General features: G+C 28.2%; 5 protein-coding genes across 6 annotated transcripts; 2 read left to right on the top strand and 3 right to left on the bottom strand.

Annotated features, from left to right (window-relative positions):
- Positions 1–135: 135 nt before the first annotated feature.
- Positions 136–2,879, bottom strand: LOC137818185 (stem 28 kDa glycoprotein). Its single transcript, XM_068621452.1, has 3 exons — positions 2,385–2,879; positions 1,642–1,851; positions 136–436 (listed from the first exon to the last, which is right to left on the bottom strand). The coding sequence occupies exons 1-3, from the start codon at positions 2,774–2,776 to the stop codon at positions 256–258; spliced, it is 783 nt and encodes a 260-aa protein (XP_068477553.1). The 5' UTR covers positions 2,777–2,879; the 3' UTR covers positions 136–255.
- A 484-nt stretch (positions 2,880–3,363) lies between these two features.
- On the top strand, positions 3,364–5,832 carry LOC150024842 (Pentatricopeptide repeat (PPR) superfamily protein). Of its 2 annotated transcripts, XM_090296782.1 has the most exons (2): positions 3,364–5,581; positions 5,694–5,832. In XM_090296782.1, the coding sequence occupies exons 1-2, from the start codon at positions 3,544–3,546 to the stop codon at positions 5,738–5,740; spliced, it is 2,085 nt and encodes a 694-aa protein (XP_090152908.1). In that variant the 5' UTR covers positions 3,364–3,543; the 3' UTR covers positions 5,741–5,832. The 2 variants fall into 2 exon arrangements, with proteins under 2 accessions (XP_090152908.1, XP_090152907.1); XM_090296781.1 differs by lacking the exon at positions 5,694–5,832 and having other exon boundaries at positions 3,364–5,663.
- Positions 5,833–6,276: 444 nt separating this feature from the next.
- On the top strand, positions 6,277–8,157 carry LOC137819099 (uncharacterized). Its single transcript, XM_068622839.2, is given in 6 exon segments — positions 6,277–6,333; positions 6,755–6,909; positions 6,912–6,952; positions 7,672–7,712; positions 7,714–7,796; positions 7,799–8,157. Coding segments are annotated over 5 exon segments (522 nt in total). The 5' UTR covers positions 6,277–6,333; positions 6,755–6,773; the 3' UTR covers positions 8,020–8,157.
- A 3,138-nt stretch (positions 8,158–11,295) lies between these two features.
- LOC137818493 (stem 28 kDa glycoprotein) lies at positions 11,296–12,761 on the bottom strand. The gene is made up of 3 exons (XM_068621950.1): positions 12,316–12,761; positions 11,806–12,018; positions 11,296–11,620 (listed from the first exon to the last, which is right to left on the bottom strand). Exons 1-3 carry the CDS (start codon positions 12,690–12,692, stop codon positions 11,443–11,445), a joined length of 768 nt encoding a protein of 255 aa, XP_068478051.1. The 5' UTR covers positions 12,693–12,761; the 3' UTR covers positions 11,296–11,442.
- Positions 12,762–19,506: 6,745 nt separating this feature from the next.
- LOC137818184 (stem 31 kDa glycoprotein) lies at positions 19,507–21,282 on the bottom strand. The gene is made up of 3 exons (XM_068621451.1): positions 20,609–21,282; positions 19,929–20,138; positions 19,507–19,846 (listed from the first exon to the last, which is right to left on the bottom strand). Exons 1-3 carry the CDS (start codon positions 21,031–21,033, stop codon positions 19,669–19,671), a joined length of 813 nt encoding a protein of 270 aa, XP_068477552.1. The 5' UTR covers positions 21,034–21,282; the 3' UTR covers positions 19,507–19,668.
- Positions 21,283–27,001: the final 5,719 nt, after the last annotated feature.

Here is a 27,001-nt window from a genome sequence, read left to right as displayed (position 1 = left end):
AAAGAACTAATAATTTAGATGTCAATAATTTTTTTAATCTATAAAATAATATATAATTTAGTTAATATAATGACTAATTATTTTTTATTTATAAAATTAAGTTTTATTTAATAATTTTCTCGTGAACTTACATACCAATTGGTGTTTAGTTTATAGAAAAGAAATGTGTCACAAAAAGTGATATACACAGAAGTTATTATTACATCTATGTATCTTATTCTACTGATAAGAGGAAGTTATGGTTACATTATGAACTCAACTAATGTAGTACATGGGATCAGGAAGCTTAAAGGTCCTTTGGCCTGTGTTGGTTCCCAAAATATCACTCCATTGGTCTCCAATGTTCCCAATGATCTTGTATCCCTCTTTCTCTACCTTCTTTCTCTCACTTGATTTGTATGTAACTGCAGTCTTCCCATGGTATATAGATGTATCCCTACCACAATAACCAGTTTTATTGCATTATTTTCTAATTATTCTTATCATCATATACATAATAATAACAAAAGTTACAATTTTTCCCAAATATGCTCCACAAACAAAATCATCAAAATAATCTTACACTACAAGAAAATTATGAAATAGAAACCATTTTAGAAACTAAATAAAAAATTTTAGGCTTCATACGGATGAGAATACATATATATATATATGTTAGTTAACACTACAAGAAAATCATGAAATAGAAACCATTTTAGAGATCAAAATAATTAGTTGCAATAGTAACTAAATTAGAAACCATTTTAGAAACTAAATAAAAAATTGATTTCTAAATTAGTTTTTATTATTATTAAATAGTTTCTAAATTGATATCTAATTAGTAACCAAGGTTTTAACTACCAATTATTTAGTTTCTAAATTTGGTATCTAAAACCTTGGTTTCTAGTTAAATACCAATTTAGAAACTATTTAACAATAATAGAAACTAATTTAGAAACCAATTTTTTTATTTAGTTTCTAAAATGGTCTCTAATTTAGTTACTATTGCAACTAATTATTTTGATCTCTAAAAATTAGTTTCTATTTCATGATTTTCTTGTAGTGTTAACTAACATATATATATATATGTATTCTCATCCGTATGAAGCCTAATATTAAAATATTGTAAAAATAATTGTTAAGAATGCGATTTTAACTCAATTTTATAAAATCGGTTTATAAGGTGAGATTTGTATTTATATATATATATATATATAATTTTTATCTTTAGAACCTCTCCGGTTGAGATCTTTGTGCATTAGACTATATACTATGGATGGTCCAATAACAGGTAGTTTGAACTAATTTTTGCTAAAATACGTAGACATTAAATTAAATGACTCTAATACTATATTAAGAAGTTCACTTTAATTCTAACTAAATTTTATAAAATCGACTTATAACATAATATTAATTAAGTGAATTTTATAAGGTTCACTTGTTTTTAAATTCGATTGACTAATAAGAAGTAAAAACTTAGTTCTTTTAGCCGTGGATGCAGATACAACATGTTTTGTGACATCAGTGTAGGGTATATTACTGATTCCTTGGAGGATTTGTATGGAGAAACATGTATTAGGATTCCCATAAATCACATAAAATTGGATAATGAACCGCAATTTGGAGATGAAACATAGAAGATTTGTAGTGAAAAATACTGACTTTAGAATCAATTTTTCCCATTTGTGGTATCCTGCAATCTTTAAGTTGGTAACTGTGACAGCCTTCTGGTTCAGTGGTCTTCCTGTCAAGAACACAATCTTGATGCCAAGTGACAACAGTTTCTTGTACAGTTTCAGACTCTCAGGCAGTGCTGGTGCCTCACCAACTTCAACCCATTCATCAGACGTTGTCGCATTATATGGTTCCACCCTATATGTATATATATATATATTGTAAGTTAAAACACGATTAGATTAAACATGATTATGAACGCATACAATAATGTTCACATACATATCTTATGATTCTCACATGTATTCATACAATCAAAAAGGAATAGACACTTACCTTGATCCATGAGTGATCATACTTGAACAACTACTTTATCTCCTTTGTCCCAATCTATCTCTTAACAATTCCGTTTTTGTCACACACTTTCATGGTTAACACTGAGATAACTATTATTTGCAGAGACAAAACCCTATAGCCTTTAGTTTACAATCTCCACCAGATGTCGATTTTCATTAGGTATATCATCAGATATATATTTCTTACATATATATATATATAACCACTTTTAAATCGGACCCAAAACACAAACTTTAAGTCATGTAAATCACTTTATAGAAATTATTAATTTACATAATTTCTTACGTGTATAACCGCTTTTAAATCACATTCACAATATCATGAAATGTGCCATCATGTGAGATTTTCACAGGAAAAATGAAAAGAGAACATACCCAAATCCATGGTGAGCATAATATGGGAGATTAGAGAGTGTGGTCTCATCTACGTCGAACACCCATATGTCTCTGGAAGTGATATTTAGGGTTTTGGCATAAGAAAAAGCTTCATGGCAAACAGTTTTGGAGTCTGATCTATATTGTTTACCAAGCATGTAGTTCCCTACGTATCCCTCACAATCTGCAGGAACAGTTTTCCACTCTACCACGTTATGTGCTTCCACACCAACCCTCCAACTCTGGCACGAAACCTCTGGAATGTAGTGGCCACCAGAACCAGTTTTCATTCTCAGAGGGAAAATCTGGTTCTCATGGCCATGCTCTGAACCCTCACATTGCCACGCTCCTACACTCACAGCAAGAACAAAAACAAACACCTTCATTCTCATCGTCACTGTTAGTTCTGTCACAGCTTACACTTGCAGCTTCATGGCTTTGGCTTTTGTTCTTTATATACACAACACCAATGGCTTCATAGAGAGGGTAAAATATTGTTTGTGACTACACCCGTGGCATTTTTTTTATGATCCACGTTATAAGCTGTGAACGCAATGAAAAAGATGTTTTGCACTTTTTTAATCATAAAACACATGGATTTCAAGGATTGAATCCCTTTTCATCTTTCATTGGTTTAAGAGAGTATTAGTTTTGGATATTTCATATAGTGAAACAAAAGAGATGATGACGAGCTTCTAAATACTCTGATACGATATTAGTTTTTTTTATTTTATATTTTATACAGAGAAATAAGAGAAAAGGAGAAAAGAAAATGATATATTTTATTGATGAAGAATTGTTACACATAGATTATTGAGTGTTATATTTATATAGCACATTAAAAAAGATAAAAGATAAAAATAAAAATAAATGATACTGATAGAACAGTAATAACTGATAAGGTAGTTATAATTGAAAATCTAAAATATTATATAAGAATTTTTTATCATCTAATAGAGAGCTTTTATTTTGTTTTTAATTTTTACATTGTGCATCCCACGACTCTAAGATTAGTTTGAATATTGAAAGGCAACCTCTTGGTTAATTTAGAGAACTTTCCCTGTTCCATTGTCTGTGTCTTGTTCAGATTCCGTTTTGAGCATCAAAATCTTATGTATTCCAGAACCAGACTATTATCATCCCTTTCAGATGCTCATGAATGAAGAGGTTGCACTTCTTCACTTTGCTTGGCCTCAAAGCAACCCACTGCCAAGCCATCAAGTTAGGCTCCATCGCAAACCTTTACATTGCCAACAACCTCATAACTTCGTACGCAAAATGCACAAAATTAACATCTGCTCACCAACTATTCGACGAAATGCCTCACAGAGACACTGTGTCTTGGAACGCCATCGTTTCTGCTTATGTAAACTCTGGGCACCTGGGCACCACATGGAAAATCGTCAGTGCCATGAGAAGGTCAGCTCTTGCATTTGACAGCCACACATTGGGAAGCATTCTCAAGGGTGTCGCCCAAGCTGGTGAGCTGTCACTTGGTGAACAGGTGCATTCTATCATGCTCAAGATGGGGTTATCAGAAAATATGTTTTCTGGTAGTGCCCTCTTGGACATGTATGCCAAGTGTGGGAGAGTTGATGATGCGTACATTATTTTTCAAACCATGCCAGAGCGTAATTATGTGTCGTGGAATACACTTGTTGCTGGTTATTCACGAGTTGGTGATCGTGACATGGCGTTCCGGGTGCTACGTTGTATGGAGCTTGAGGGTGTAGAAATTGATGATGGCACGATGTCTCCACTTTTGACATTGCTTGATGATGCTGAGTTTTGTTGGTTGACAATGCAGTTGCATTGTAAAATTGTGAAACATGGGTTGGAATTGTTTAACACTGTCTGCAATGCTTCTATCATAGCCTATTCTGATTGTTGTTCTTTGCAAGATGCTGAGAGAGTATTTCATGGTGCTGTTGCTTGTCGTGATGTGGTTACATGGAATTCCATTCTTAGTGCTTATTTGATGCACGAGAAAGAAGATCTTGCATTTAAAGTGTTCATTGATATGCAGAATTTTGGGTTTGAGCCTGATACTTATACTTACACTGGGAGTGTCAGTGCTTGTTCTGTACAAGAGTGTAAAAGCAATGGAAAATGTTTGCATGGGTTGGTGATAAAAAGCGGTCTTGAAGATTCTGTTCCTATTTCCAATGCTTTGATTGCCATGTACATCAGATTTAATGATAAGGGCATGGAAGATGCATTAAGAATATTCTTTTCAATGAATCTAAAAGATTGTTGCACTTGGAACTGCATTTTGGCAGGATATGTTCAAGTTGGTTTGAGTGAAGATGCCTTGAGGCTATTTCTACATATGAGATCTTTGGTCGTAGAAATTGACCATTATACCTTTTCGGCTGTCATAAGATCATGCTCGGATTTAGCAACTCTACAGTTAGGTCAACAGGTTCATGTCTTAGCACTTAAAGTAGGATTTGATAACAATAATTATGTTGGGAGTTCGTTGATATTCATGTATTCTAAATGTGGGATCATAAAAGATGCTAGGAAATCTTTTGAAGCAACATCCAAAGACTATGCAATTGTTTGGAATTCAATCATCTTTGGGTATGCACAACATGGACAGGGAAACATTGCGCTTGACCTCTTTCACTTAATGAATAAGAGAAAGGTGAAACCTGATCATATAACCTTTGTTGCAGTTCTAACTGCGTGCAGTCATAATGGGCTAGTAGAAGAAGGCTGCAAATTTATAGAGTCCATGGAGTCTGATTTTGGTATTCCACGACGACACGAGCACTATGCTTGTGCAATTGATCTCTATGGTCGGGCAGGGCATCTTGAGAAGGCAAAAGCTTTGGTTGAAACAATGCCTTTTGAACCTGATGCAATGGTGTTGAAAACTTTGTTAGGTGCATGTAGATTTTGTGGTGATATTGAATTAGCTTCTCAAATAGCAAAAACTTTGCTAGAGCTGGAGCCTGAGGACCACTGCACTTATGTTATACTCTCTGAAATGTATGGACGATTCAAAATGTGGGATGAGAAGGCTACTGTAACAAGGATGATGCGAGAAAGGAGAGTGAAAAAGGTTCCAGGTTGGAGTTGGATAGAAGTGAAGAATAAAGTGCATGCTTTCAACGCTGAAGATCATTCCCATCCCCAATGTGACGAGATATACACACAACTACAACAACTAAATCAAGGAATTAAATTGTTCGGTAATTTTGTCAATCAAATGTTGTTACTGCAGTGTTTAGATAATCTAGATGGTTATGATGATAAAATGTTCTTATGATTTTTGTATTTTTGTTTTCTGGATTTTGTTGGAAGCTTTCAAGGATGGTGTACTCAGTGTTTTTCACAAGATGCTGATATGAACTTCATGACTACGGAAGACATCAAGTACTTCTTTTGGAGGAAAGATTGTTCTCATCACAAAATTTATCTTGTGGCTGCATGTTGTATACTAACAGTGAGAGAGAATGAACTAAAGGAATTGGGTCTAGAAGTAATTAGTACATAGAAGAAGACAAGTGCCATATATGACTAGACTCAGCTACTTAATCAGTCAAATCTATCAAACCTGAAAGTGTTTGTACTTATTCATGGAGGCTAAGCCATTGAGAGTTTTGAATGGTGTTATGTATTTGTTTTGGTAGATTGTTCTATAGCTGGTATGTACTAATCATTTGAAAACAAAAATGCCTAAAGTACTACACACTCTCAGAAGTGGAAGAGGAAGACTCTGCTGGGTACAAGACGTTTTTTGGGGAAGGATGTCCTTGAGGTCGTCTTCTAAATTCTCACTCCCTTTCAATTACATACACTTTCACAATCACTTCTTGAAGGCTTAATTTGAACCAAATGAATTTCAGAAACACCAAATTTCCGTTGGATTTTTGCAGAATAACAGGGTTCCAGGGAATAAAAAAAGGAAGAGGTGTGTTTGATGTACACAACATTGTTTACGGTTTGTTTTGTTTTTTCTGTAAAATATTCTGTTGAGGAAAAGTTATTAGGTTATTTCTTTTAAAGAACATTGTAGAATTTGAGAGATGCATAAAGTGTATTTTTTATATTTCTGCTGCTTGTTCTTTACTCTATGAATTTTTATTTTTTACATGACATGAAGCTGCGTTTTCATTCTCAGCCTTCATTCTCAGCCTAAATTTGAAATTTATTGCAATAAAAATTCTATGTAAATCTTTTCTCCGGACTTAAAAGGAAAAAAATGTTTAGTTTGCATTAATTTTAAGGACATGATTGTTATGTGGGCTTTTACTTTCTCAAGAAGCTAAAAAAAAAATCTTTGAAAAATGAGCTAAACTAATGTGCAAGCGAATTCCATTTATGAAACTGAGGAATTGGATTTTGGACTTGTGTCTTTTCAGGTTGAGGTTTTAGTACAAGATGTCTCTCCGAATAAAGGCAGTGGTAGATAAGTTTGTCCAGGAATTGCAGGAAGCATTGGAGGTTGATATTCAGGATAGGATCAGGAAAGATAGAGAGATGCAAAGCTACATTGTTGAGCGTGAACGTGAGGTTGCGGACGTGAAGCTGCTTGGAAGGCTGATCTTTCTCGCTGTGAGGTGTCTACTGATTACCTATTTCTCTCAAATTTTTAATCCTTTTAATTTTTCTTACTTTAATGTGCTCTCTCCTAGTGGGATAAGACTATTGCCTTTGTAATAAAGGCTGTGAAGTTTGAGAGTCTATATTCATGTTGGTTTTTCTGTGTTAAGGTCTGAAACACACGTTCATTTCAAAGATACAATCTGTTACTTCTTGGTAACTGACTGAACCTTTGGAACGCGAGCCAACTAAATGCAACATTTATCCAAACACCCTCTATGTAAATCATGGAGCTTCTCTAACTCTTGACATGTAAAGTTGAACATTATGTTCTTTCAAAAGATAATATTGAAAAGACCTATTAACAAAATACTATTTTAACACATCAATAATTTAACATTTTAACTTTTAAGATCTAATAGTTGTAAAATACTGTTTATGGTTGATCAGATGAAATGAGAGAATACTGTTGTTCCTAGTTAAGTTTTATTGTTAAAACTCTGTTACATTCCTTTTATCAGCTAAGCATGGAAATGGCTGTGGATGAATTATGACTTAATTTACTACGTAGGTAGCTCTCAATTTTTCTAAAATAAACAAAAAAATATGGAATGTTAACTGCGTTCTGCAGTTCTACTGAGCATGGAAATGGTTGTGCATGAATTATAGCTTAAATTACTAGGTAGTTCTCAATTCGTAAGACATCCTCACTGTCCTCCATTTTTTAATGTTCCAGGCTGAGATTGCTCGTCAGAAAGCAAGGCTGAAGATGGAGATAGAATCTGGAGAAAGAGAAAAGTGTTTTGATGGGAACTGCGTCAAATCAAGATAACCAAGATGGAGCTCTTGAAATTATTGTAAGTGATACCGTTGCCTTAGATTTTTCAAAGCAAAAAAAATAAGGCTTTGCTGCGGTGACAAAAAGGAAATGTATGTTCTTCACTTCTGCCCTCCCCTGAAAGAGGACCAGTGCAGTGCTGCCGAGGAGCCCGCACGTAATCTAACTGTTCAGTGCTGGTTTACAATTCCCGTTGAGATAATGTTTTATGAGTTGCTAAATTATTTTATTGATTCTTTTCTGTGATGATGTCGATGCTCTGTTTTGCTGAAAATACAATTTTGTCTATATAATTATTTCTCAAAGGAGTGTACACGAGGAGATATCAGTCTGAAGTATCTATTGAGAAAAAAATGACAATAAGCGTACATAGTTTTGACAGCAGATTGCATGGTTTCGAGGTCATGAAAAGGAGTACAGAGGACCCAAAAAAGACACATAATGCATACTTTATTTGGATGGTGCGATAGAAATTTGCACTACTAAAGGAAGGAAACAGAGCGAATACAAATGAAAAAAAAAAGGTAGTGTTATATATATATATATATATATATATATATATATATATATATATATATATATATATATATAATACTTCAAATTATCTATGATTTTCACAGCATATCAGACAAGTATGCATGAGATGTGTACATGCATGCTCATGAAAATGCTAAGGTTGCTTGCTTTCATAGTGGTAAATCTGAAAACGAAAGTGTTAAAGGCAAATAACAAGAACTAACAACAAAGGATTCAAGAAAAATCTGAGTATTGTTATCTTTGAGTATAAGCCAGTGCCTAAAGAGAGAAGCCATCTAGTATGAAGGGGAGCAATACAAAAAGAACAAAAAAAATGAAATATCATTGTATCAAAAGAAGACCTCAAAATGTTGCTTAGATATTATCCATGGAGCTTAGGAATTCCATAAAGACCATCTAGAAGGAGTTTGGGAGAGAAAATTTGCATTCTCATACATCAGGATGAGATACTCCTCTTGATGAATGGTAAAGACTGCATAGAATATGTGGAAGGTCTAAGGTGCATGAAGAATGTCTAAATTAAAGGACTTATAGTTTGAACTTTGTCTAACAAAGAAATGTTTCAGGAGATACAGATCAAACAATGTAAAGGCAACAAAAGTAATCAGTAACAATTTTAATGAGAAATAATTATTTAGTTCAGATGCTTTAAAAGACATTTATGACAAAACAAAAAGGTATAGAATAACTACATACACATTAAGTGTTTCATGGTTTCATGTTGTCCATATCGTCATCTGAAGTCAAACTGTCACCTTGGATCCAACTTTCACAGGATAACCTAATTTGATGCTCAAGAGTTTCGTTACAGGCACTCACTTTTCTGAGAAAAAAAGTTTGAATATTGCTTCCTCTCTTTTAAACTTTCATTGCAAAGAATTGCAAATGGCACCCAAAAAGACTCCCTTCGTCACCACCACAACTGAAGCAATGGTGATATTCCTAGAGACATAGTTCATACTAGGGTATCCCTTGGACAAAATTTGGTCCAATCGGATGTGTAACGTTTCTAGGGTTAAGAAACTACCAGAATCATACTGAGGAAGAAGGGTCTATAGGTGAATTCATTGACAAGATGGTCAAAGTCATACCAACAACAATGATAATTTGACGTCAATCCATATCTCTATAATAATTATTCTTTGATAATTTGACGTGAATCAATATTTGTTAATAAATGTCCACAATAATATAATAATAATATTGATTAAGATAATGATGATAATAATAAGGCTAATAATAATAATAAAAATAGTTATGATACTAATAACTATTAAGAATGATATGGAATTGATACTTTATGTAGAATACGCGCATAGGATGTTTATTCATAGTTATAATACTAGTAATTTTATATGAATACATAATAAAATAAAAATATTAATTTAATAATAAAAAATAAGATCAATTTTCTAATATTGTATAATAATTTATCTTAATGAGATTTGTTACCTATTGTGTCACGTGTTTTTGAATTATCTCTAAATATCAAGTCTCACAACGGAAAGTTTCACATATGGGATGCTTATGTCTCGTGAGGATTATATGTTCGATATCACAAATCAAGTAGAGATAAGACTAATTTTTAGTATACAAGTAAAGATAATCCTCATCTTACAAACATGTTTTGTACTGTCGAGTTAGACTCAATCTTATTTTCTAATATACGCCTTGAAAAATAGATATTGTACTTTCTAATATATAAACCTATGCATAGACCACATATCAATCATCATATTAAAATTATCATCTTTCACAAAGAGAGGTACCAAAAGAATAAACATAAGCAATTCCTTAGTTTAAAATCCTTATACGATAAAGCTTAAAAAGTTGGGCAGAAAGCTTCTAATCAACCGGAAAAAAGCCAATCCAACACCATAAATAAGTTATTCAACCACAATCAATGAGCAAAAGTCAATTGACCAAGATATTCAATTGGGTTACACTAAGTGTCAAAGCTCAGAAAAGCATACACACAAACAAGTGTATGTTCTTAAGTTACCTAACATGTTATAAAACCTCACAAGCCTCAAAACAAGGGTAAAAGTTTATCACATTAAAACCTTGGGCTATTTAACTATTTTAATTAATATCATCAAATCAATAGGCATCATCACCAAACCAAAACATTCTAAGATCATCCAGAGGAAGCAAAACATATTAGGATGTGTCTTCTACGGTGTCAAATGTGAAACAATTATTATTTTGTAAATTTTAAGTTATCATTTTCATGCGCTTGTAGTTTGGTATAATGTGAAATGACATATAAATTTTGATCTATCAATGAATGAATAAAGTCGTTTTTATTATAAATTTGTTTATATGTTTATTCAACTATTAGTATTTATGAGTTTAATTATATTATAAAATTAATTTGTGAAAATAGAGTTAACTATATGAAAACATGTTTAATTATATCATGAAAACAAGTTTAATAAAATATTAAAAGTTAAAATATTTAATACTTGGATTACACAATTATAATTAGTATATAATATTTCACAATTTAATTTAATATTGATGTTTACAAATGTAGTATATAAAGTGGTGTTTAAAAGTTTAGTTATTTACACTGAAATTGTTTTGACAACTTAAAATATTACGATATTTATAACTATCATAAACTACACACTTAACAACGTTATTTTATACAAGATATTATATGGTGGGTACTAGCTAGAGTGGATCAAAATAAATTGTCATATGACAACATGTGATGGTATTCGGGACCATCACAACATAAATAACGACATTTATAAATGAAACTATGTACAAAAATAACAATCACAACATACAATTAAAAAAAAAAAAATTAGTGAGGAAGGAGTTTACAAATGTTTTTTAAATTTTACATTCATCAGGCCCTACTAGACATCTTTTCTTTTTGGCATAGTAAATTTTTAGAACTTAGCTAATTACCTTCTTCTTTTTACATTTATTACTTTATTTATATAATAATAAACTAGTTTTACTTAAAAAAGTAAGTTGAGAAAGTTTCATAATTTATTAAAGCCACAAAGAGAAAACAAAGTAGTGGAGTCTCTTAGGTGACTAGTTGATACACAGGCAATGCTCCTCTTTGGATTACTTATTTGATACATATATAGGAGCAAGCTAGAGCCATGAGATGAACTACTTAGTGTAGTACATGGGATTAGGCAGCTTAAAGCTCCTTATTGCTCTGTTCTCTCCCTTCAGATCGTTCCACTGGTCTCCAATATTTCCAACGATTCTGTAACCCTCCTGCACCAGCTTCGCTCTCTCAGCTGTTTTGTATTCAACTACATTTTCAGCACTGTTAGATGGGTCCCTGCAACCAAAATCGAACCTCATCTTATAAATCGATAATCCAAGAAAAGTTAAGCTTAAAGTACACAATAATCCTACGAGAATGAGTTAAACTTAAAGTACACATACACGATAATCCTAGGAAGATGAGTTAAGCTTAAAGTACACGTGTTATCATACTTTAAGTAAACAAGTATTGAAACTCACTTGAGAATCAACTTCTCCCATGTGTTGTAACCAGCCTTCTTTAGGTTGGCTTCAGTTACAGCTCTTTTGTCCTTTAGCCTTCCACTTAAGAAGATAATCTTGTAGCCAAGAGACACCAGTTTGTTGTAATTCTTGAGAGTCTCAGGCAATGCTGGTGCCTCACCCTTGTTAACAAACTCTTCGTCATAGCGTTCGGAATCGAATTTCTCCGATCTATATCACAAAGTTATTCACAAGTAAAGAGAATACTCAACACCCAGAAGATCATAAGTTCGTCTAAACTCCGCACACAAACACTGATACGACATGAACACGGCACATAACACAGTGACGCAGAGATACTTATAATTTCTAAAATATAACATACGAAAACACATATTATATATTATATAGGTTTCCATGCATGAAAAACCTTTGTTTGATGTGGTTGGTAGGGACAAAGAAACCAAAAAGGTGGATGAATAAGGAGAATAGTAGGTAAAGAAAAGAAGAGAAAAGAGAAGAGTGTACCCATATCCATGTTGAGAATAGTATGGGATATTGGAGAGTGCAGTTCCATCTATGTTGAACAGAATGACATCGTTCTCATGGACATGGCGATCTCTAGCGAAAAAGTAAATCTGTTGGTTAACTGTTTTGGAGTCTGATCTGTATTGTCCTCCTTCGATGTAGTTGGCTGTAGCGTCTACGCACTGTTGAGGAATGGTTTCAAAGCCGAAGATGTTCTGTGCTTCCACCGCAAGCCTCCAACTGGCGCATCGTACCTCCGTGTCACTAGCACCGTCGCCATAACCAGTTGTCATGCTCAGAGGGAAGCTTCGGAAGGAAGCGCCATGGCATTGAGATGCCACCAAAACTGCAGCAACAAAGAACACGAGGCACTTCATAACTCACTCACTGCTTCTTCTTCTTCTTATCTCAACTACCTTCTGCATCTTCTTCCTCCATGCTTTGCATCCTTAAATACACGCTGCCTCTGTACCTCCACCATAAATTATCTGCCATCTGTAACCTAATTTTTACACTCCAATAATTTAGTTTACTTTTTCAATCTTGTACGTGCATCATATGTGTAATCTCCATCACTTTCTCACCTAGATATTATCAACTTGTTTCTCACACCGGTGATTCGGTAACAATTCGATAGCGAATGACCGGATAAGTTCAATAATATATGTTGTTCATATTATATGTGTAATCTCCACCACTTGCTCACGTCGATATTACCAACTTATGTCTGAGAGTATATATTATAGGTGATTCAGTAACAATTCGATAGCAGGTGACCTGATAAACCCAATAAATAATCGTTAGGATAAACTTCAGAATGATTATGATAACATATTATAAAAAATTGACTTTAATAAGTTTAACTCAACCTTATAAAACCGAACTTATAAAATAAAGTTTATATTCACTTATATATAAATGTTCTACTCTTTAGTTCATGTGACATCTCCAACACTTAACAATTCAAAAGTTAATATTTTAGTTGTATTTAGTTTATTTTTTAATTTTAAATATTTTATTGTGACGTGAATATGTTTTACTTTTCAAATATAATTTTCGTTAAAAATATTAGGACCCTTTAAAAATAATAAGTATAAGTATTCTGCAATTATTTGTATTAAATAATTTATTTATTATCAAAAATCAGTTATTATTTGCTAGTTTTGAAAAATTGGTGGTGTACGGTAATAATGAATCTCTAATAAATAACATCACTTAAAAGCTTGACTTTTGAATATTCGGGTAGGTAATGAAGATTTTAACTAGAACACTTTTTTTTCTATTTTTTATTAAATACTCATTTGAAATGGTTTAGTTTATTTGTACTAATTTGAATAGACTAATTGTAAATTTGATTATTGATTTTTACATACGTAGAAATAATTAGTAATTAAAAAATTAAAGTAGTTGTATATAATAAAAACAAGTGATAATGATAATCAAGATATAATTGGCTTTGTAAAGCAAAGCCACGATAAGGTTTCTATTGATACAGAAAATTGGAAATAAAGCAATTAATTTAATATTGAGAAATGAAAAATAATATGGTATAATTCATTATACCAATTTACTTTAGGAATAGTAATTACCAACACCAAATGCATAAATTAAATTCATCAATATTTAAATAGTATTTATTTATATTGAACTGTTATAATTTTTTGAGTGGAGTCTCACTCGTGTTCAGCCACAACACTAATGTTGGTTTAAAAAAATAATTATAACTTTTTTTAATTAAACATTTCAAATACAAATATATAAAAAGTATTCATAAACATTAATATTTAATTTTTTTTTATTTTAATTAAAAAAAATACAATTTTAAAATAAATATTCTAATAAATCAATTAATAATAAACTTTTTTTTTATATTTCAATTACATCAATCATATTATTTACAAATTTTTACTCAAATTTACTCACTTTATTAAATATAATAAATTTTCATTTTTTTCCTGTTTTTTCTCCCCTTTTCACAGTAGTGAAAATTTGAGGATGAAAGGCTGAGAGAGAGACAGATACAAATTGTTTTGTGGTTGTATTTAGGATAAGAGTTGTGTGATTGAATAAGAAAAGTGGAAGTAAGTTTTTGTTTTCTTAGTAATTGTATTTCGAAAAGTTTTTTTTTATATACTATTTAATAATTTAACTAAAATAATATAATAATGTAATATTTAAAACTTATTTTATTATTTTATATATTATATTGTTATAATTACTTATCAAGAAGTTATATACAAAATAAATATTATCCAAAAAAGTTATTATTTTTTATTTTATAAGATGTATTTAATAACAAATTAAAATACTTTTTAAAAAAAATTATAAATAAGTTTAAAATACGTTATTTTTAATTTTTTTAGAAATTTTTACTCTTTCTATTTTTTAGTATTAATGGTTTATTATTTTCATTATTAAATTACACCATTAACAAGGAATTGATAAAGACAGACTAATAAAAAAATTAATTTAGGTGAGTTTATTATTTTCTTACAATTGATTTTATCATATTTTTTTAAAAAATATGTGCAGGTTTTACATTCCATATGTCTAAATCAATATATAAATAATTTTCTGAAAAAATGAACAAGTGAAAATGCTTATTGTATAGGTTAAAATTTTGAAATTTTATCTGCTTTTTGTTGGAAGTTTGTCGGTGTTGGAGTTGTTTTTTAAAACTGTGAGATATCTTAATTTCTCTTATAATATAAATCACATAAATTATCAAATATGTTATATATGAATTTGTAAAATAAATATAAAAAATACTTTAAAAATATTAAAGTGTGAATAATATTTCCGATAGGTCAATTATATTAGTTCTAAGGCATTATTATAAAATTAGAATGTAAAAGATTTAAGTTTTAACACACTATCACATATTAATTTTTTATAGAATAAGATAACTTAATTTTACTCATAATATAAATCACATAAATTATCAAATATGTTACATATAACTTTGTAAAATAAATGTAAAAAAAAAACACTTTAATAATATTAAAGTGTCAATAATATTTTCGATAGGTGAAATATATTGGTTCTAATCCATACCATAAAATTAGAATAAAAAACATTTAAGTTTTAACACATTATATCCAAGTGAAGCTAAAATTATTTTTTATTTCTATTTTTAAATTTTTAGAAACTTGATATATATTTCTAAAATGAGAATATATATATATATATATAAAAAAAAAAATTGGGTGTAGAAGCACATTGAACTTTTGAATGATCATTGTTTGCTTATGTTTAATAAATTCTGAATGAGTTAGAATATTAATAATTACTTTTCTTATCATGAGTTGAAATTTAAATTATGTTAAATTAGCCAAGTTCAAGTATTTTTTTATATTATCATTATTTAATCAGTTGATTTGTAGTAATTATTTAATAAAAAAATTGTATTTAGAAATATGTACACTCTGTATATATATAAAGAAACATTGTTTGAAATCATGGTTTTTAAAATAATAATAATAAGAATAAGAATGTGAAATAAGAAGAGTGATGTCAAAAACATCTTTGTCCAAATAATACAATATCTTTTGGGGGCTCCACTCAGGTGTCGTGAATCTAGGAATAATTAATACACGTGATACATGCCTCACCTACAATTGTACCAAAATACCAAAACTCTTAAAAAAATAAAATAAAAAAGAGATAAATGTTGATGAAATAAAAATATTTATTTATGGAGATTTTTAAAAAAAAAATTAATTGTTTTTTTTTTATCTTTTAAACATTGTTTCAAGATTAGTATACAAAGTAAATATGATTATAAAATATAGGTGGTTGAAGAAAACTGGGAACCTAAACAAATTTTACACAACACACTTTTTTTTTAAAATTTGAAAATTAATTATTTCGAGTTAGAGTCCATCATCATATTTTAAATATTATCTTTTTTTTTTAAGTTTTTTTTTTACAATTTTATTCCTTATAAAATATATAGGTAAATTAAAAAGAAAAAAAATATAAATTATTTTAAATTAAATGAATAATGTTTTGAAAATGTATAAATTAAAGTTGACATGACATTTACTTGATTATTTGTCGAGTTTCTATTTAAGAAATGTCCTACACTCACATGAAACTTTCTTTAACTTGTTCATGTTTTTTGATGAAGAACATTTTAGTTTATTATAATAATTTTGAGATGCGGAAATTAGATGTTCTTCATAATTCCAGAACCTTTTGCTTTATGTCATTTCGCTCTTTTCTTCGCCTTATATATATATATATATATATATATATATATATATATATATATATATATATATATGATTATACTTAAACATAAATATAAATTTAGTGAATCAATTCATATGAATAATTGATTTCACTTAAATATGCTTCGTAATTAATTTTTATGTACTTACTGAATATTTAAATATTTAATTAAGGTGCATAATCAATTATCCATGATCCTCACTCATATTATAAAGATGTCTGCATTCATATTATATACACTAAAAAAATTCATCAAATAAAAACAAATTTTAAAAATAAAAAATAATTAGTTTATATAATAATTATTAGAAGTACATTTTAGAAACTATTTTTTTATTATTAAATGGTTTCTAAAATGAATTAATTACATCGATCATCAAATACTTAATTTTTACTTGAGTGTTGGCACCTTTTAGAGTATCATCCGATTGATAACACACAAAGAAAATAAATAAAAATATAATATCATTTTGGAGACTAAAAAAATTATTGATTTTTAAACTAATTTTTATAATTAATAAATGATTTCTAAATTAGTATCTAATTAATTATCAAGGTTTTTCTATCAAATTTAGAATCTAAATAATTAGTAGTTAAAACTTTGGTACTATATACCAATTTAAAAACTATTTATTAATAATAGAAACTAATTTAGAAACCAAATCTTTTTTTATCTCTAAAATAATCTCTAATTTAATCATTATAACAATTAATTATATTTTGTTTCCAAAATTAATTTTTATTTTATTATTTTTTTTTTATCAGCAATAAGAATTGAATAATCATTATTTCTTGTAGTAATAGTTTGATTTTTTTTCTTTTTTTCTTTTTACTTTATTTTACTTTAAATATTTTATTTTTCAGTCATTTATCACATTTTTCTATTTTTTTCACTCTATCCAAATAAATACAAAATATATTATTATAGAGACAACATACAAAAATTAAAATAATAATAGCCAAAAAAAAACTAAAAAAAGAAATTGTATAGAAACAAAAAAAATTGTACTGCCAGACAGATTGAGAGAGACGCTGAAAACAGACGGTGCAAATAAAAGTAGATGAAACTGTGTACTGTAGAATTGTACGGAGAAGTTTTGGACCACAAATTTGAAAAGGACACGTGGATCACGTTTCAATTTGAACTAACCCCACAAAATTTATGTATTGGGTGTAATAATAATATCACTCAGTGTGGGACCTTTACTTTCACACACAACACAAACCCTATCAAAAACCTTATCCTATCACTCTTTTATTCCATTTTAACGAATGATAATAATTACAAATATTAAAATATTTTTAAATTATTATCAACTTGTAATTTAATATAAAATTATATATTATTTCCGAAAAGGAAAACATTTATTATCTTTGTAGTTTATTATCTATTTACATACTCATTATAATCATAACCAGTCATTATATAAATAATAAGTAGAAAGGTAATTTATCTAAAATATAAATTTATTATAATAAAATAAATTTATTTTAATTTATCATAAAAACAAATTCATAATTTATTTTATCAATATTTCATTAGTTTTATATATATCATTGATACTTTTACTATTTAAGTAAACTCGAGCTTCATCAATTCATAATTTGCAATAAAAAGATGTTTAAAATTCGAAATTCTAGAATACATTAAGCATGCAGAACATAACTCTCTTTATGCGGATAAGGGCTTTGCTTGGACAGTGTTGGGCCTTACGAATATTTGGGCTGAAATTTTGGACCTATAAAACTCATAAATTTCTTCCTGCACCTCCATATTTTTCTTCCTGCACCCTACATTCTTCAAAAATACCGAAATTACGCTTTACAGTTTTAGATGTTTCCAAAATAGTGATTCCGTAAGAAAAGGGTATTTCTGGAATAGAAAATCTGCAAGACAAAAAATCATTTCGAAACACCTTTTCTGGAACACAATTTTTTTTTTTTAATTTCCAAATTGATAAATCTGGAATTCATAAAACAGCTCTGGAAAAGATGTTCCAAAAATATTTCAGAAAGAATCTGGAAGTCATTTTTTAAAGGGGCAAACAGTCTTTTCTGAAAATGATAGGATGCAGGAAGAAATTTGTGGAGGTGCAGGAAGAAGTTGCCAACTCATAAATATAAGACTAGGCAATTGCTTCCTGCAGCATATAAGCATATAACTGCACCCAATTACAGTGAAAAAAACAAAAATACCCCTTTTTGGAACACAATAATTTCTTTGAATAAATTTTTCTAAAATGTATTATTTTTAAGTTTAGATTCTTTTATCTAGAATGAGATTTTATTTTTTTTTCCGGATTTTTATATCCAGAACACAATAATCTCTTCAAAAAATCTACTTTTTCAGTATGCATTATTCTTAATTCTGGATTTTCATTTTCAGAATAAAAGGTTTGGAATTTTTTAAATTGTGTTGGGTGCAAATTCAAAAGTGTTGGGTGGAAGAAGCAATTGCCATAAGACTATAGCAAAGCTAAAAAACCTTAGAAAAAAATTGGTCCTAATTATGTTTTTCAGATTTCTCATTGAACTTTTTTGTAGTTAATGAGGGTGAGAAAAAAAAGGCTTTTTATGCATATATGGAAATAATGAAAAGATAAACGTTTACCAAAATAATGAAAATCTCCCACACATGCAAATTACAGTAAATAATTTTATGTTATTTGAATGAGAAAAATTTCTCAGCAAGAAAAGATTGTGGATAAAATTTCATTCAAGATGGTGAATCACTAATAATTTCTCAGTAAGAAAAGACATTTATATTGCCAATGTTATGTATATGTTTGTAATTTATCTTCTCACTGTTTATTAGGGTTAATAAATAATATTTAATTTATAAATACATTTTTTAAATAAGTTATATAGCAGTATGATAAATAGAATTTAAGATTTATTTTATGGCAATAAACTACTATGCATGAAAGAAGAAACTTGAACAAAAGTACACATTCTGAGTACAACAAGAACTCTCTTGATTCATAAAACTCACATGGAGAAGACAACATTTGAGTCTAGAAAGGAACATGTTGCTTCAAGTACACCACAACAACATAGAAAAACACAAAGCACCTAACTATCTTATTTCATAGTTGACAGTAAAGTTAGATACTTAAGAGCTCAATCATAGTACAAGGGATTTGGAAGTTTAAAGGTCCTAAAACCCTTCTTCTCTCCCACAATATCACTCCATTGGTCTCCAATGTTTCCAACGATTCTGTATCCTTCTGCAACCAGCTTCTTCCTCTCAGAAGTTTTGAAAGCATTTGATAGTTTCCCAGAGTATATGGCTGGATCCCTGCAACCAAAAACCACTTATTCACATGTTCCACACTGTTCATCACATTCAGTAAACTTCCATAAACACATTTTTAACTAACCTGGCAATTAACTTCTCCCAAGTGTGGAATCCAACCTCCTTCAAGTTGGAAATAGTTACATCCTTCAGATCCACTGGTCTCTCTGTTATGAACACAACTTTGATCCCAAGACTCACCAGTTTGTTGTACAGCACAAGAGTCTCAGGCAGTGCAAATGCCTCACCAAAGGAAACCCAGATCTTAAAGGCAGTAGCATTGTGTGCTTCCACCCTGCCACCAAAGTATTCATCAAACATCACTTTTTGTGCTATACAAAGCTCTAAACTTTAAGACATGCAAACATGAACTGATGAATAGTCCAAAATAGACAGAAAATTAAGCAAAAGGGTATTAGTGTTCATCAAACATCACTTTTTGTGCTATACAAAGTTCTAAACTTTAAGACATGCAAACATGAACTGATGAATATTCCAAAATAGACAGAAAATTAAGCAAAAGGGTATTAGTGTTCATCAAACATCACTTTTTTGTGCTATACAAAGTTCTAAACTTTAAGACATGCAAACATGAACTGATGAATATTCCAAAATAGACAGAAAATTAAGCAAAAGGGTATTAGTGTTCATCAGCAATCACTTTTTATACTATACAAAGTTCTAGACTTTGAGACATGGAAACATGAACTGGTGCATATTCCAAAATAGACAGAAAATTAAGCAAAAGGGTGTTAGAGAACATACCCAAAACCATGGTTAGCAAAATATTGGAGATTAGAGAGTGTAGTGTCATCTATGTCAAACACAAACACGTCTTTGGCAGTGATATTTAGTCTTTTAGCATAGAAATAAGCCTCACGGCAAACGGTTTTGGAGTCTGATCTATATTGGTCCCCAAGAAGGTAATCTGCTACGTATTCTTGGCATGCTGCTGGAACAGTTTTCCATTTGATGAGGTTGTTTGCCTCAACACCAAGTCTCCAACTTGTGCATGATACCTGAGTGGAGTATTGCTCATTGGAGCCAGTTTTCATTTGGAGAGGGAACACTTGGTACTCAGAGCCATGGCATGGCAATGCTACCAAGAAAACAGCAACTATCAGAACAGAGAAGAACTTCATATTCACCTCACTCTTTTTGCTATCACTAACCACTTTGGTGAAGAACATTGTTGAGGGTGTGTTCCTTAAATAGACAATGACAGAAACAAGTTCTGATCACGGGTCACAGAAAAAATAAAAAATAAACTCTCTGAATAAAAAATAAGCATGCATACTAAAAAAGCTTTAAATAATGTTTCACGTTTGATTAAGTCCAATTTTTAATTTGTGTTTTGAAAATGTGTTGTTTTGTTTATTTAGTCCACGTTTTGCAAGGATACACTATTCTACATTACAAGATTAATTGAAGAGTGATATGATATGGCTTGGGAATCAAAAAAGCTGCTTTATTTGGCTGTAAAGTGCTTTTATTATTTTCCTTTTAAATATTTTCTTAAAGTATTAAAAATTGGAGAAAAAATTGTGAAAAAAAGTCACTTTTTTATTGTGATATATTAGAGTGAATTTATGTGAAAAATTTATTGAAATTTGTGAAAGTATTTTTATTTTTTCAAAAGGTATACAAATTTATTCTCATCTTAAAAAATAGAATAATTAAATATTAGGTATTTTTATCTAAATATAAATAAATTAAAATTATAAATAATATAATGAATAATTAATTTCAGAAAATAATAAAAATTTATGGTCAATATGGTTAGGTAAAATAGTTTTGAACAAATTTCCAAAGAATGAACAGATTGTCAGTTTTTATGCAGTTAGCACATGTTATTCAAACCACATGATATTATAAATTTAAGAGTAACTGAAAGTCCTTGGTAAAGATAATTAAAATGAGTGAGGATAAATATCTATAAACATATGGCTTAAATTTATTGAGTTTAAAGTAATATTTTGGTTGGATTTATTCATAATTTATTGATACAAACAAAAACCTAATATATTATATATGAGATAATTTAGAGATATTATGTGTAGAGTTGAAAAACATTTTCAAGTGATTTGTAAAATGTTTAAAGTGAATATGTGATGATTTAGAAATATAATAAATTTTATGTATTATTGTTATTATTATTATTATTATTATTATTATTAGAGAATCTAAGTTTGAATCTAAATCACATATTGAATATAATTAATTGTGAAAGTTAAATATTATACAAGAAAGATTATCATAAATCTTTAGTTTCTGTGAATAATACAATTATTTTAAATTCCTATAATTTAACCTTTTCTTATATTTGATTTACTTTTTGTTTGTAATGAGCGTTAAAATATTAGAGCATATAATAAAAAATCAGATCGACTAGTACAAAACTTTACAGGTTTTTAAATATTATGCATATATTTACTTTATATAGTTTTCTATTTTAACAAAACTTACAGTAATATAAATTCAAGAAAGTTAACTAATATATGAAACTTTTGTATCATGTTAATATATGCTTTAATATAAACAAAACAATAAATTAAACTTTTATATCACGTTAATATATATATATATATATATATATATATATATATATTAATAACAAAATCACTAATAACTAAATAAATAGTTATAATTTTTTTTTTGAGAATGCAGTTAATTTCAACAAAATTCTGAATTGAATCCAAATTTACACGTTAACAAAAATTTGGAATGCCCCGTAAATATTCTATTGAATTATTTTAAGCCACCTTTTTTATATACTTAATATTATTAACATCTTTTTTATTTATATGCCTCGTAAACTATAGCTGAAAAGCAATAAAAAAAATCGTGGAGAAAGGTAGAAATGAATAAAATAACACAGTATTAAAAATCTGATTAAATAACTTCCTTTTTTTTCCTTTTCTCACCGATCAACAAAAATATATGGATAAAATATAATAATCTTACATCAATCTTTATAAATTTTTTATTTATATGTAAAAAATGAAAATAGATCTTCATTTTCTCTTTTATCCATTTTTCACTCTCAAAATCATTGAAATAAAAAAAAAACATTCCCTCTTATTTTTCTCCTTCTCTTACATGAAAATAAACACTATATAAATTATCAAATTTAACAGTTTCATTACCAAAAAAATTTATTTTTTTAAAAAGTCAACAATTAAAAATATTTTATACCACATGATTTAAATATTTAAAAGTTGAATTATAAGATAACATTGATTAATAAATATTGAATGTAATATGCAGAGTATAATAAAGTAGTAGGTGTGAGGATATTTGAAATGTTGAATTCAGTTGGAAAGTAACGTCGTTATCCAATGGGAATAGGGTTGTGTCAGGGCCTTAATTTGACCTACAAATTAAAGGCCACTGCTATATTAATTATTATTTAACCATTTTAATAGACTTACATGTAACATGTGTGAATTTCGATAAAGCTGAGTTTTGGGCAGCTATAATTAGAAGGCATCTTCAGAGTAAAGTTAAAATCTGGTACACATCATTTAAGGAATCTTTGGACTAAAGCAATAACTGTTAAGAATACGCAATTCATTTAAAATAATTTTTTTTCTATAATAATAGTTTGAGTTTTTAGAAAATTAGTGTATTTTTTTTTTAATTATGTTAAAATTGTCATAAATTTAATAAATATTTTTTGAATTACATATTTCACATCGTACGAGTGTCGATGTCTGATACATATATTTGACATGGACATTTTATTTTAAGATAAGGGTCCGAGTCTTATAGATAGGAAGTGTTGTTTGGTAGGTAACTCCGCAATATTTTTTTCCCAATAAACCATTCCAAAAATAATTTCCTCAAAAATCAAGGTTATAAAAACATATTTAAATTGTAATATTGAAAATTATAAAAAATATTTATAAAATTATTTAGATAATTAATTATGGTAAAAAAGTAAGTGTATGGATAATTGATAAATAATTAATTATGGCAAGAAAATAATTACATACATAATCAATTTGCATAATTATGATAAAAATAACTGCATAAATAAGATTGGGGTTTCTAAGGCTATTTCGATAATTAAAGATTTAACTTGTCTAGTGGGAAATTCGTCTAAAGCTTCAATGAAGAATGATATGTTGGACTTCAACGTGATTAAGTTTTTCGGTATTAAGACTCGTAGTGGTAAAGTTCTTCGTCCTCTTCCTATTAGATGGAAATTTCCTTTCACCAGGCTAGGTCAAAATTAATACTGATGGGGCTGCTAGGTGTTATCCTGGTCTTGCTACTTGTGGATGTATTTTTCATGAAAGTATGGGAGAATTTATTGGTGTTTTTTCAGCGTTTATTGAAGTTCAAACTACTTTGGTTGCTGAATTTTATGGAGTTATACATGCTATGGAGGAAGCTCAAAAAATGGGGCTTACTAATGTCTGGCTTGAATGTGATTCTGCCTTGATTTGTGCAGCATTTACTGCTAGGACTAATGTTCTGTGGATGCTTCAGAATCGATGGAATACTTGTCTTAATTTTTGTGGGACAATCAGGTTTATGGTAACTCATATATTTCGTGAAGGGAATGCGTGTGCTGATAAGTTGGCTAATTTAGGATTTATTCATAAAGAATCATTTTATTGGCATAATAGACTCCCAACTAGTCTGTTCTTAAAATTCTTTATGAATAGGTATAATCTACCTATGTATCGTTTGTGTTAACATATGGGTTTTGGTCTAGTCCCCTCATATTTTTGTATTTTCTTTCTTTTTTTTAATAATATTTTTTTTTATGTGATGGCATATAATTGTTGTTACTTGAGGTGTCAGCTTAGCTGAGATGTCAAGTTGCATAGTGATGCCTAACACGAAAACTTTTAAAAATAAATAAATAAAAATAATAAATAAATAAATAATTGATTATGGTAAGAAAATTTAAGCTTAGTCCAACATTGAATACGGTGAAGCTTAAGGTATTCTCTCTTTACCAATAGTGAACTCCTAATTCAAACAAATGCTAAAGAAGTGATTTCGAATAAGAAAAAAAATAATAAATTTGAGGTATAGGAAAAAAAAAGTAAAGAAAAATTTAATTAATGAAATTATAAGATTACAATTTTATTTTTATGGTTAAAATTAATTTAATACAGATTACAATCACTTATTTATATATAGAACTCATATGTAAGAGTAATTAACACATTATTTCTGCTAGTGTTCCTGAACTCATTAAAAAAATAAGATGATATAGTGAATGCATACACAATTGATAAAAATGAATATTGATAAAATTAAATAAAATTGAAATTATAATAATTATAAAAAAATTAACTCAAAATAAAAATTCGGTATAATTTAATAAAATAAACAATAATTAATATAAAAATCCAGCATCAAATAAACGATAAATTATTTATTTGTAATACCACATTTAGTTAAAGCATTATTATGGTACAATCTTTATGATTTTGACTAAAAAAGAATTACGAATTATCTTAAGGACAATATATCTAAACATATAAAAATATTTTCATGAAATAAAATAAAATAAAATAAGATAATTATTATATATTGCTATTATTATTATTATTAGTATTTTCATTACCATTATTATTCTATAATATTATTACTTTTAGTGTTTTATTTTCTATAATTATTATTTAAGATTTTTCTATTATTGTAAAATAATATATTTATAAATAATTAAAGTACATTTTTATTAATAATAAATAAATATTAAAATTTAATTTTATTAATATTAAAATTTCTATTTATTCTTCTTATTATAATTAATACTATAATTTATTATTCTTATTATATAAATTTAATTTTTTATTATAAATAATTGTATTCATTCTTATTATTTGTATTGTTATTATTACAATTTCTAACTATTTTTTTATTAATAATCTTAATACATAATTTTAGTATATAAATTTATTTAATATTTATTATTACTATTTTAATTTATTTTTAATACTCTTTATTTTTTTATTTTTTTAGTATATTATGTAATTGATTATATATAACATACAATCGATTATAACATAAACTATATATATATATATATATATATATATATATATATATATTCGCAAACCACTCGTTATAAGTATTATTCCTTTATTATACTTTTAAAATATATTAATTTTGATATATTATTAACTTTTTAATATATCTAAAATAGTAGGATTAGTATATTTTAAAATTGCAAACAACACCAAAAATTCAGTACTAAATCCAAATTTTGTTTTTATGCTTTTTTTTAAACAGAAAGTTAAATGTCCTTTATGTAAAAGTATATAAAAAATTGTGTGAGTGCACTTTTCTTTTCAATTTTGTTCAAAATGGAACGATCCATGGTGGGGTATGTCTTTTTTTTTTTCACTTTCTTGCCTGTTAAGACAGTAATAAGTAGAGATAATGTTTTTTTTTATCAGTATTTTATGATATTTAGTCTACAAAGGTTTAAAACCAACACAAAATTCAAACTTAATATTTTTATGATAATTTATGTTTTAAAAGAGCTTAAAATTTTAAATTGTTTTGAAATCAAGTCCATTTACATAGTATTGTTAGGATTTCAGAATTGTCTGTTTTTGAGTTTTTGAGTTTCGTCACGGTTTTGTCCTTAAAAACGATTCAATTGTTTATAAAGAAAAATGTATTTAAACGACCTTCAACAATTGTATTTGACCTCGACTCTTAAACGATGTAGAGCTATATTAGTTGTACAAGAAGATATATAATATAATACAAGTTAATTATATTGTAATGTAAGAAAATCATGAAATAAAAACTAATTTTAGAGACAAAAAATAATTAGTTGTAATAGTGACTAAATTAGAGATCATTTTAAAAGACTAAAAGAATTATTGGTTTCTAAATTTGTTTATATTAGGATAAATAGTTTATAAATTGGTATCTAATTAGTTGTCAAGGTTTTTGCTACTAAATTTAGAATATAAATAATTGGTAGTTAAAAAGTTAAAATCTTGATAGCTAATTAGATATCAATTTAGAAATTATTTATCAATAATAAAAATTAATATAAAAATCAATATAAAAATCAATATTTTTTTAGTATCTAAAACGGTCTTTAATTTAATCATTATAACAACTAATTACTTTTGGTTTCTAAAATTAGTTTCTATTTCATAATAATATTTTTTTAGG

The sequence above is a fragment of the Phaseolus vulgaris genome, chromosome 10 (assembly GCF_051622355.1).
Source record: "Phaseolus vulgaris cultivar YP4 chromosome 10, ASM5162235v1, whole genome shotgun sequence".
In the NCBI taxonomy this organism is placed as follows: Eukaryota; Viridiplantae; Streptophyta; class Magnoliopsida; order Fabales; family Fabaceae; genus Phaseolus; species Phaseolus vulgaris.
This window is presented reverse-complemented; position numbering and strand designations above follow the sequence as displayed.

What these genes read in the sequence shown, in the direction of transcription:
- LOC137818493 (XM_068621950.1), bottom strand. Translation starts at nt 12,692, where the DNA reads ATGAAGTGCCTCGTGTTCTTTGTTGCTGCAGTTTTGGTGGCATCTCAA. An exon ending in TATTCTCAACATGGATATGG is followed by an intron (nt 12,019 to 12,315) that starts GTACACTCTTCT and finishes TTTGTGATATAG; the next exon opens with ATCGGAGAAATTCGATTCCG. An exon ending in TGGGAGAAGTTGATTCTCAA is followed by an intron (nt 11,621 to 11,805) that starts GTGAGTTTCAAT and finishes TTTTGGTTGCAG; the next exon opens with GGACCCATCTAACAGTGCTG.
- LOC150024842 (XM_090296781.1), top strand. Translation starts at nt 3,544, where the DNA reads ATGAAGAGGTTGCACTTCTTCACTTTGCTTGGCCTCAAAGCAACCCAC.
- LOC137818185 (XM_068621452.1), bottom strand. Translation starts at nt 2,776, where the DNA reads ATGAGAATGAAGGTGTTTGTTTTTGTTCTTGCTGTGAGTGTAGGAGCG. An exon ending in TATGCTCACCATGGATTTGG is followed by an intron (nt 1,852 to 2,384) that starts GTATGTTCTCTT and finishes ATATACATATAG; the next exon opens with GGTGGAACCATATAATGCGA. An exon ending in TGGGAAAAATTGATTCTAAA is followed by an intron (nt 437 to 1,641) that starts GTCAGTATTTTT and finishes TTATTGTGGTAG; the next exon opens with GGATACATCTATATACCATG.
- LOC137818184 (XM_068621451.1), bottom strand. Translation starts at nt 21,033, where the DNA reads ATGTTCTTCACCAAAGTGGTTAGTGATAGCAAAAAGAGTGAGGTGAAT. An exon ending in TTTGCTAACCATGGTTTTGG is followed by an intron (nt 20,139 to 20,608) that starts GTATGTTCTCTA and finishes CTTTGGTGGCAG; the next exon opens with GGTGGAAGCACACAATGCTA. An exon ending in TGGGAGAAGTTAATTGCCAG is followed by an intron (nt 19,847 to 19,928) that starts GTTAGTTAAAAA and finishes TTTTGGTTGCAG; the next exon opens with GGATCCAGCCATATACTCTG.